At 47.8% G+C, this 11,869-nt stretch overlaps 1 protein-coding gene across 1 annotated transcript in view; it reads right to left on the bottom strand.

The window, feature by feature from the left end:
• Nucleotides 1-1,557: 1,557 nt before the first annotated feature.
• Nucleotides 1,558-11,869, bottom strand: part of LOC119462304 (glutamate receptor ionotropic, kainate 2-like) — a 114,461-nt gene continuing 104,149 nt past the window's right edge. The window contains exons 10-14 of the mRNA XM_049672927.1: nucleotides 9,584-9,787; nucleotides 8,568-8,847; nucleotides 8,324-8,405; nucleotides 2,817-3,015; nucleotides 1,558-1,782 (exon numbers count right to left, since the gene is read on the bottom strand). Coding sequence (XP_049528884.1) covers nucleotides 1,558-1,782; nucleotides 2,817-3,015; nucleotides 8,324-8,405; nucleotides 8,568-8,847; nucleotides 9,584-9,787 — 990 coding nt within the window. The remainder of the gene's footprint in view (nucleotides 1,783-2,816; nucleotides 3,016-8,323; nucleotides 8,406-8,567; nucleotides 8,848-9,583; nucleotides 9,788-11,869) is intronic.

The raw sequence follows: 11,869 nt of genomic DNA, 5'->3' as shown, positions 1-11,869 counted from the left end.
AGAACGAACAGTGGTAGGTAGAGTGGCCGTTGTCGGCGAAGTTGACTGACCGGAAGCCACGGTGAAAACCTCGAATGAGCGTCCGCTGCGGAGCTCCATGGTGAGGACAGGGACCGCAACTACACCAAGTATGTTACGTATAAAGACGCACGGGAATGACTATTTACAGGTATAGTTACAAGCGCATATGCATGTAGCTCTAACCAGGCCGACCAGCCCCTGCCAGGTTAAAAACGTCGTCCTATTCGTCCTTGCAATCATGACAGGCTTGCTTTTGGTTACTGAAATAACTGTTCCATAGCAATATATTTATATCTTCTTTAGCGTTTTGGTTTTGTATTGAAGGGAAATAATACAATGCGCAGCTTTCCCATGGTCCTGCAACTAAATATATTATGGACTAATCGTCAACACAAAAGGCATGTTTATTTCGCTAAAGCTGGTAATAAATTAGTAGTATATTATACCACTGAAGCAGTCTCGGAAGAACTGCAGGGCTGTTACTTGTCTAATTTTCTCGTTAGCAGCCTTTAGTAGCACTTCAACAGGCGTAACATGCGTATGGTGGTCTGAAATGTTTACGTAACTCCAGCACGTCGTCTCCCAAAATTTTCAGCGCGCCGCGGATAGCTACTGGCGCAGCCGATTCTCAGATGTCATGCCGATGACCTGCAATTTCTGAGTCATGCGTAGCTTCCAGCGAGCGGTAATATGAACGTCTCTATTTCCTTTTAGGTTTTGGCATCAAAAACGTCTACAGTTGGGAGTCTTTTGTGACGCTTCCAGCTTCATTTCAAACGTTAAAGACTGTGTGGAGGCTGCTCTATATCTAAATTATCTGAAGCTATGCTTTTAAGTAGCTCAATGTGTTGTAGCGGTTGGCCGTTGATGAGGACCTGCAGCCGTACAAAACAGATATCCACTTTGCTTGAATTTAAACTTTAGCTGTCTCTTACAATTTAGAACAACAAGTTCTTTATGTATAGCTGAATTAAAATCCGTGCACGTTTTTATTTTCCTCAGTAGAAGAATTCCTGTTAATGTGCCGGCTCATGTGCCTGTTAGTGGTCATGCGTGGGATTCAACGGCGATTTTTGGTATTACACTTTAAATAAAAGAAACTAACAGCCTTTAGGGCCTATCTTGTACATTAGTGATCTCTCTTTCGTGCACTTTCTTTGTTAAGCGCCACGCGCCTGGAACGTTTCTCTCAAGAACGCGCCCACGCTGACGCCTACATATCGTTAGTGGTCTCAATTCAGCGGAAACGCAGCGTCAAAAGAAGGTAGAAGGCACGCAAGCTAGATGCCTATTATTGTTGCGAGCTAGTTGATCTCTAAAGCGCTCGAATGTTTCATATAATGCATAATTTAGAGCCGAGCAAAAGTGTTGGATTGCACAGGTATGACATTTAACATTACACACAAAGAATATGCGTTGATATCTCCAGACAAGGTGCAATAACTTTTTTGCGCCTCCTATGTGTCGCTAGCCACTTGTATTTTATAATAAAATATATCACTACAGAAAGACGCTGAGATTGGTGCACAGCGTACGTTAAGACTCACCGGTCGGCGTGGCGATGCCATAGCCTTTGGATTCCAACAGACCCCCAATCTGCTTGAGCTTGCACCGTCTCCGTACCACGTACTCGACGCTGGTAGACTCCATGAGGAAGGCGTAGCCCCCGCTTTCAACGCGCTCAATGCCCTCGTCGTTGGAAGACACCAAGTCATCCTTCATGGCGTGCCACATCATCTCGTACGTCTCGTATCTCGACTCCTGAGGTACAAGGTTGCGGGAGAACATAAGAAAATGAAAAAAAAAAAACCTAGCCTGAATACAAACGAGCTGCTTTCTTTTTCTTAAATAAGAAACCAGAATGATTCGAGGCTTTCATTCACCTCTAACGTGATTGCACCTTGGTAAAGTCCACATCACTTAACGCTATGATGCCAGCTATTCCAGGACGCGTTAAGATTGAGGGCAGTAAAATTTGATGTTTTCTTTCATCATGAAATGCAGCTACGCTACATATGCTTAAAATTGTCCTAGCTGAACTTCGTACAGAGAAGTAAATTACTCTATCGTATTGATCGTTTTAATCTGCATCTTCGGGCGTTAAGATTTCCAGTTTTCTCGATGCTATCAAGTAGGACTGAAGAACATAAGCTTCTCAGGCCTCATGCCGCAGGAGACCGAATGCATTACATTACAAAACACGTTGCCGATAGCTCTGAATGCGATGTTGCCAAATACAGACTGGCTTTCCGCAAGCCAAACGTACTACATTTCCCGCTAAAATGTGGCGCGTGGGGCTCCCTGAGGAAATGGTATTGGACCTCGCTGTTTTTGAGATGTGCAGTTGTGCCCTAAAGATTTTCCTGCTTCATTGTGTTAGTAAGAGTTTATGGACAGGCGAGTGTGTGCACATGGCAGTGGAAGTCTATAGCATTCGTTCCTACGTGTAATCACTCCGCATATCATCTTTTTCACGCAACCCGTGGATCAGCATTCGAGGCTTTTAGCCAGACAAGCAACACCACGTTTCTATTAAAAGGCAACATCGCTCTTTTCTATGAGACATTTGCAGGACGGTTGGCGGAGTTGAAGCCATGACAATAGGGGTTCGTAGGGAGACGCATATGTGTGATACAGCGAGCATAAAATAGTATGACAAATGATAACGGCTTTGGGGACGGTGTTCATGATAACCGTGGCTGCGGCTGCTTTAACAAGGTGGCGCACGGTTTCAGCGAAAATTACACCACAGGCACAACACAGATTTGGTCAACTCAGTAATGTCGGCGTCATACCTTGAATAAAGTGTGTGTCGATCCTGATCGCACGCAACCGTAGCGCACAGCGGACTGCTTGGCCAAGTCTTCGGCGCTCTCGATGGGCGACCGAAGCCGCTCTCGAGTCAGGAATGACGCCAGGTTCGCCGTGTACGAAGATACCAGCACGAACGAGAACATCCACCAAGTCACCGTGATGATGCGTGTTGAAGGCGACCTGCAGTATTTGCTATGTTATTGAACATTATCCTAACTAAGCAAAGTCATGAGAATAGGGCATAGAATGAGTGAAAATTTGTTGAATATGCATATTCGCAAGAATATTAATATTGTGGAACATCGTAAATATGCCTTTACACAAGTCGATAATTATAGCTAAATACTCTCTGCTTCCCCTTTCTTCGGTATAAGTGGTTGGTACTTAAAAAAAATGTGGTTGATCCCTCTTATATAGGAATCGGTATAGAACACGAAAGTGAAACGTGTCTTCACAGAAGTAGTGTAATGTTTATTGCACATTGATATATAATGTCTATTGGTGTTTTGTGGCTAAAGCGCCCTTAGGCGTTGATGCACCCACGCTGACGCCTGGTGGCACGTCTCCTCCATCACGACTACCAACGTCGATGACCATGAGCAACCGTCGTGCATATGGAAGCTGCACTACGCTGCACACGCTAGCACAACGCGAAAGACGAAGCACGTAACTGACACACTAATACAACGCGCAAGACAAAGCACGTAACTGAATCGTCACCGAGTCAAATCAGCGCGTACAGCGCGTCGTAATTGCAGCCTCCGCGATCAACTTCAGAAACATTTTCAGAGCTAATTGCGGAGGCCACGCTCCGCTGTGCTGAGTACGGTGAACGCCACCTAGGTGGCGTTGGTAGTGCTTCTTGATGCCAGCGTCCCTTCGAATGCTGGCATCGAGGCGTCGTAGTGCTGAGACCACCGAAGCGTTCACTGTCGGTGCGCGTTAAGGCCGGAATACATGGAGCGAATAACCGGCGTCCGAGCGAAGAACTTCGTCGGGCGGCGAACGTCCGACGGCCGGCGTCAAGAAATTTGCCGTCCGCAGCCGATCTGCCTGTCCAAACATTTTCGTCGGGCGAACGCCGCCGCCGGAAGCGTCTAGCGCGCAGCGGTGGACGACAGCCAATCAGGAGGCACTAGTTCCGGTCGCAATGCATGCTGGTGTTTCGCGCGCGCGCGCCTTTTCGCGTCGTCTGCAATCGCGTTGGTGTTGCCGTGTCTGCATGTCTCTGCACCGATTGAGTAGTTCCTAGTATGATCTCTCAGGAATCGCGTTGTATTTGTACATCCCATATCCGCTGATCTGCGAGGAAACAGACAAGCAGTGCAAGCTCTCTACAACAACCTTCAACAGAATTCTTCTGATCTCAGAGGTCACATGCTGTCGTCATGCCTATCTCCCGACTTCCCCGATAGATGACGTTGGCATCGGATATTTCTTTCGCTAGGCTTAGACGCGTTCGAAACGAGAAGCGATCTCGAAAACTACTCAAGGTTATCCATAATACTCTGTCGTCGAAGCGGCCTGAGACTAAGCGAAAGCCGTTTACGCAGTCATTTGCTTCCAACTAAGTGAATTCTACAAGGACAACGCCAAATTCAGTTCGAAGCGGGCGGCCGGGACCGCCGCCAACACGGCGGCCAACGCGCGGCGGCGTTCGCCGCATGTATTGCAACACAGCAAACATCCTGCGTCGTGTCGCCGCGTCGTTACTTGACGCGTGAAGTTCGTCGAGAAAGTTCGCTCCATGTATCCCGGGCTTTAGTGTCATAATGCAGTACTTCTCTTTTCTGCTCGTAGGCGGCGGCACCGCCCCGAGCAAGAGCGCGGGTACACGGAGGAGTGTTAGATATATAAGGCGCGTCTGTGTAGCTCTCTGCGAATGCGTTTGTGGCGCAATGGGTTAAACGCTCGGCGATCTATCGTCGCGGACCGAGAGGTCGTGGGTTCGATTCCCAAATTTTGCATGTTTGTGGAACTTTTTCTTCTGGTTTCTTTCTTTGTATTATGTTCTATGACGTATTTCCGTGACGGAAATACGTCAGTGAAGTCTTGGTGGACCCCGGAATAAAACACTTTCGTGTTAAAAAAAACTCGGGGTTTGCATAATTCAAGAGGGACGTCACCATGGAGCCACGTTGCAACGGAGTGTTGGCGTTGTTGTTCATGCATAGCTTCTGGAAGTATAGCCATAATCAAGCCAAAGCTAAAGTCCTTGAACAATCCTGAGTATTTTGAATGATTGTCGGCGGATTAAATAATTCTGGCAGCATTTCTTTCCTTGCATTTGTTCCTTGTTAAGCTGACGGATTTAGCAATGCGTTGTTTTTACTCACATCGCAATTCTCTGTGTAGAAAGATGATGCGATGGCAGCCAAAGAGGCACGCCGTCGTCCCTACATTTATTTGACAACGCGGAGTGGCCAGCTGAATGGCGGACTGCGGTGAGCAGCCGAGTCGAGAACGAAAGCGCGTCTACTGCTTCTGACTTGGGTTCCACGAGATGGGTAGTGCGATGATGACTGCTGATGATGCCTGATGAAAATTATGACGCTACATTTTGGTCACCGAACAATGTGTTGTGGAATAGCAGGCGACACGGTAGTTTCCGACACCTTCATTTTCTTATACGTCAGTGAACGTTGCGAAACTAAATTTTTTAACACGAAAGTGTTTTATTCCGGGGTCCACCAAGACTTCACTGACGTATTTCCGTCACGGAAATACGTCATAGAACATAATACAAAGAAAGAAACCAGAAGAAAAAGTTCCACAAACATGCAAAATTTGGGAATCGAACCCACGACCTCTCGGTCCGCGACGATAGATCGCCGAGCGTTTAACCCATTGCGCCACAAACGCATTCGCAGAGAGCTACACAGACGCGCCTTATATATCTAACACTCCTCCGTGTACCCGCGCTCTTGCTCGGGGCGGTGCCGCCGCCTACGAGCAGAAAAGAGAAGTACTGCATTATGACACTAAAGCCCGGGATACATGGAGCGAACTTTCTCGACGAACTTCACGCGTCAAGTACCGACGCGGCGACACGACGCAGGATGTTTGCTGTGTTGCAATACATGCGGCGAACGCCGCCGCGCGTTGGCCGCCGTGTTGGCGGCGGTCCCGGCCGCCCGCTTCGAACTGAATTTGGCGTTGTCCTTGTAGAATTCACTTAGTTGGAAGCAAATGACTGCGTAAACGGCTTTCGCTTAGTCTCAGGCCGCTTCGACGACAGAGTATTATGGATAACCTTGAGTAGTTTTCGAGATCGCTTCTCGTTTCGAACGCGTCTAAGCCTAGCGAAAGAAATATCCGATGCCAACGTCATCTATCGGGGAAGTCGGGAGATAGGCATGACGACAGCATGTGGCCTCTGAGATCAGAAGATTTCTGTTGAAGGTTGTTGTAGAGAGCTTGCACTGCTTGTCTGTTTCCTCGCAGATCAGCGGATATGGGATGTACAAATACAACGCGATTCCTGAGAGATCATACTAGGAACTACTCAATCGGTGCAGAGACATGCAGACACGGCAACACCAACGCGATTGCAGACGACGCGAAAAGGCGCGCGCGCGCGAAACACCAGCATGCATTGCGACCGGAACTAGTGCCTCCTGATTGGCTGTCGTCCACCGCTGCGCGCTAGACGCTTCCGGCGGCGGCGTTCGCCCGACGAAAATGTTTGGACAGGCAGATCGGCTGCGGACGGCAAATTTCTTGACGCCGGCCGTCGGACGTTCGCCGCCCGACGAAGTTCTTCGCTCGGACGCCGGTTATTCGCTCCATGTATTCCGGCCTTAACGCGCACCGACAGTGAACGCTTCGGTGGTCTCAGCACTACGACGCCTCGATGCCAGCATTCGAAGGGACGCTGGCATCAAGAAGCACTACCAACGCCACCTAGGTGGCGTTCACCGTACTCAGCACAGCGGAGCGTGGCCTCCGCAATTAGCTCTGAAAATGTTTCTGAAGTTGATCGCGGAGGCTGCAATTACGACGCGCTGTACGCGCTGATTTGACTCGGTGACGATTCAGTTACGTGCTTTGTCTTGCGCGTTGTATTAGTGTGTCAGTTACGTGCTTCGTCTTTCGCGTTGTGCTAGCGTGTGCAGCGTAGTGCAGCTTCCATATGCACGACGGTTGCTCATGGTCATCGACGTTGGTAGTCGTGATGGAGGAGACGTGCCACCAGGCGTCAGCGTGGGTGCATCAACGCCTAAGGGCGCTTTAGCCACAAAACACCAATAGACATTATATATCAATGTGCAATAAACATTACACTACTTCTGTGAAGACACGTTTCACTTTCGTGTTCTATACCGATTCCTATATAAGAGGGATCAACCACATTTTTTTTAAATATTCTTTAAGTGTACTATACGAAAGAGCAAAAACAAAATCATGTAACCCCTCTTCCGTGCACACAATTTTGAACTAGGCATACACGAAGCTGATCCCAGTGCTCAACTTGCCAACCGTTACCCTAGCACATGTGAGCACAAAGTAAAAATTTACGGCGTGGAGTATTCGTGTTTGCACGCTTAACTTAAGACAGTCGCTACATGGTTAATGTTTATGCTGGAGACATTGTCTGACACCTGTCTCGGAAACATCTACAAAGCTTGTATAGAGGAAGGATGTCCGACTACGCATCAATTTAACCTTTCACCAATGAAGTGTTTCTTCTTCTTACTCTGAAAGGTCAATTAGGAAAACGTCATGACTTGCTGTCTTTTGTTGCATTGTGCCCGTTCATTAAAAAACTCTATAAAGAAGTGTTCGATCCAAAGCTGCCCTACAACGAACCTTTCTAGCGAAGTCGGATCATGCGCTTGTAACGCCACTCTGGCTGTCTGGAAATCTCCCCATCTCTCGAACTGTCACCTACGAATTCTCGACTCTTGCATGACGCTCCAGCTACCACAAAGCCTCTTCACTGCGACGCAACATTTCTGTGTCACTTGTGTGGCTGGGTCTGGCATTCTCAGAGAGCGTGTCATTACCAATTTTGATGAGAGACACACATTCGTGCGACAGCTGCGGGTGTGAAAACGCTATCGAACATGTACCCTTCATCTGTCTCCACTGTGACGACATGTGTATTCTACTGGGTACAATATTTGATCATCTGTAATTCAAGACCACTCATAGCGACAAAAGTACCTGCACGATGGCCACTTGCACCACAAGTTCGTAAAGCGATGCGTGCCCTTCTTCAGTTAGTGACTGCAATTTAGATGTGCACGTCCCGACGAAGGCATACCCTGAGACCTTACCTTCTTTGGATCTTTATTTCTTTCCTTTTCATCCCTTACCCCATTTCCTCAGCGTCAGGCAGCAAGCCTGACGCTGATTTTCTTTAATTTAGTTTTTTTTCTCTTTCTTACAAAAGAGCAATAAGTTAGATTAGGATGAGGATTACTATCTCCAGTTAAAAAAGAGGCCTGCAAACAAGACGTAAAAACAAAAACATTCCTGGACTCACCTTGGAGACTTATCGCACCCCTGGCGCATGATGGCGCTTATTGTGAACCACAAGCTGTTAAGCAGAGTGAAGTCACTTTTCACTTTTTGTGGGCCGCCACTTCCCTTGCCGTCCCAAAATATCCTCTCTTCTTGGTGTTCCGAGGAATCCATTCCTTCCTGTCCCCTGATGATATCGAGCCCAGCATGGCCACCCTCCGTTCTAGTGTACCAATTGCCACCGCTGCGCGTTACGCTATTCCGGCAGCAGCAGCCAGCACATCGCGAAACGGCACGGCTTCTAGTCCACTCCGCACTTTGAGCACGCGCAACGCAACACAGCACGACACTGACAACAATGCACGCTGCTGCAACACACAGCCACACATCCGATGAGAGCGGAGACAGGAAGAACAGAAGCGAACGTTTCTGCTCCGTCTTCTTGTAAAGTATGCTGACGCCCAAGGTCATGAATGGCATAGTAAAGTCAACGGCCTGCTCGCGCTGTGATGTGATGGTCAAGTCGCCGATCGCCAGGTCAGCCTCCTAGAATGAAACCGCAGGTAGAAAATTCGCGTAGGCATTGTATGCTGTAAAACAACGCGTGGAGTCTAGAAGCAGCAAGAACAAAATATTCTCTTTCGCTTGCTTCAGAAAAGACAGCACTAGGGATTCATAACGCCGAGACAGTAAAATGCAGCAGCTTTTTTTTTTTCAAATCCTGACAGAAAGAATCGTCTGTATAACCGTCCATGCAAGCACTACAACGTCAAACAGTTCTTAATGCTGATAAAATTATGTGTTACGCGCTGTGATTAAGATTTCAAAGCAGCAACGCAGAAATATTGATAATTTTTTCCAGCGAACGAAAGGATGGAAATCACCAACTACAGCTAGCCAGGGGACCTCTCATACTAGCAAGCTCCCCTTACACTTAAATCTTGTGGCTTGTTCTGCACGTGGTATTTGTGTTGCATATCACCCAAAGTTTATTCAATAAAAGCAACCTCTAACTGGAGGAATTTTCTTGACCGCCAAGGGATTTCTTGCGGCGTTTCTAAAACAGGAAAAGTTTCGCTGCACAAAATTGGTAGGCTGCTTCTCCTAATGCGGAATTCGAAATTCCGGCATTTTCGGTACCACATTAATACTTTCGAGCAAGTACTTATTAAGTTATCTCAACGCGACTTCTGAACGTTGACAGGTTTGTGACATTGGGCGGTATGACACAATGACGCACTTAGCATTCGCAACTTTGGTCATGCTTTGCCACCCAACTTACCTTGTCGATGAGCTCGCGCATCACGCCATTCCAGTGGCCTCGGGAGTCTTGGGCTCCGTAAGCACCATCCCTGACAAGCCTCAGCTGGTAGCGAAAGCCCAGAGACACAGATATTTCGCGCAGCAAGTCCATGCAGAATCCTTCGAAGCGGTCGTTTCCTTCAAGCTTGTGTGCGGATTTCTTGAGCATGACATAAGGTGCATTCTGCCGGAATAATTGAATAGGACACACATGAAATTTCTACTAATTTGGAGCACATGGTACGCAAAAGAGGAACAGCGAATTGCAACGAACACAACAAAAATTGAAGGATGCTTAAGCTTCGCCTTTAAGAGCGCAACGCGATAGCATTCAAAGATTCCTGACTGCTTGTCAGGCTTCCCGGCAACTGCTGCTTTCTTTTTTCTCCAACTTCGCCTCAGCGCGCGGCTGCCGAGGAGGCGAGCGCCATCTGGATGGTGTTTATTCAAGGGACCAACCGGCGCGCTCCGCTGTATGAATGGAGAAATGCTGGAAAAGGCGTTTGTGTTTGCGTTTCCGCGTAAGAGAATTAGGTTTTCTCGTATATTGTCAAAGCGCCTGGCCGAACTTGAGTCTTAGTGTTCAGCCGGACGTTGGCGACTATTCTTTTACGGAGGACCCACATGCGCGTGTCATGATACGCGAAGAATTACATTCTATGGGCTTGTCGTCACCGTCGGTGTGCCCCAGTGCGCTTTCTAGCACGGCCTTGCGTGACATCATCAGGGATGAATTGGGGTCCTTGACCTGTTCTGCGCGCGTGCAACCCTCCTTCTTCCAAGAGGTAGCTCTTCGATCCTCAGTCCTCTGCCCGTTCAGTCTATACCCCCTGGAGCTACGTTCAGGCCGCCGCTTGCGTTTTGCCGCCGTGTTAGTTGATCTATGTCAGAGACCGACAAAGTGCGCCACATTCTGAAAGGCATTAGATCAGTCGCCTTTAATGCCCTTGCCATCAAGTACCCCGCACCTCCACCGCTTATGACGTTACTGTTGGCACGACGTTTATTCGACCCGAATACTCGGCAGCGAACCAGCAAAGGCACACACCCGATGATGATGATCCCACAGAACTGAAGATGAGGATCGAGCAACGTAGGATGATGATGATGATAACGTACAGATGAAGAAGACGTGCGTAATAAACGCCCACAATATTCAGATTACAGTCCGACGCCATCACGTCTGTAGGTTGTGGTTAAGTCGCACTTTACGATTTTTCTGATGCATTTACTTTGAGAAATTGAATTACTTTACTAACGCCTCTGTGCCACGCGGAGGGCCTGCGTGGTCGGAGTGGTTCGCGATGATTTTCTCGGATTTTATGCGACACGGCGCCTGTAGCGCTATTGCGGTAAAAGGGAAAGCATTGCACCGTGATATATCTTGAGAGTATGTGGGGATATGCTTAGAAGCAGCGATGCTTCCACAGATATCAGTTTGCTTTTAGTTGTCGTCAAAACTATTTTGTTTTCCTATATGTCGTGTTGTTCTTACTGTTAGTAGCAGCGCGAAAATGACTTGCCTCATTGCGGTCATCCAGCTACCTAGTCCCGTTCGAAAGTATGAATGCTTTTGCAGGCTTATGAAACATTGCATTCAAGTGTTTTATGCTCTAAAAGAAAGAATAGCGATAACTGCTGCAATATTCGGTACACAGCTTTTTCAATAAGATCGAACTAGTGGATGAGAGCTTGCGTGTCTTACAGTAGAGAGCTTTGTAAGAAATTGTGTCTCGAGTGAGATTTCTGACGTTTGCTTCGGACTTTGTGCTCAGAAGCATTTATATTCATAGTTGTATAGTGTATATTATCTAGAGTAACAATTACGCTGCACCGTCTCTTTTGTTGCTACCTTTGTGACCTGGGAGCACTACATTATCCAGAGGCATCCATGGGATCCCCTCTCATTGCAAACATGAAGGCCCTTCTGCGCTGACGCCATTTTGAGTGCGCATTGAGCCCCCTGCCCCGTCCTTGCGGTGGTATTATATTTCTTGCGATGATACCCCTCCCCAACCTCCACCCCTACTGCATCCCTGTATCAGACCCCCCTGGCAGTAGCAATCCTAGTCAAGCAGCGGAGACACAGCTTTAACCCATTCTGCTCACCACGATAGTGCGTTTCATTACGATCTGAGAGGGTCAAATAAACCAAACGAAAACCAGACATCAAAAATTTACATGTGCGCCTTTGTTTCTTGTCGCACACAAAGTGCCCAGGCGGTTACGTTATTTATTTGCGCTGTTTCAGTTGGAGTGTCTTATT

Source organism: Dermacentor silvarum, chromosome 8, assembly GCF_013339745.2.
Source record: "Dermacentor silvarum isolate Dsil-2018 chromosome 8, BIME_Dsil_1.4, whole genome shotgun sequence".
Taxonomy (NCBI): Eukaryota; Metazoa; Arthropoda; class Arachnida; order Ixodida; family Ixodidae; genus Dermacentor; species Dermacentor silvarum.
This window is presented reverse-complemented; position numbering and strand designations above follow the sequence as displayed.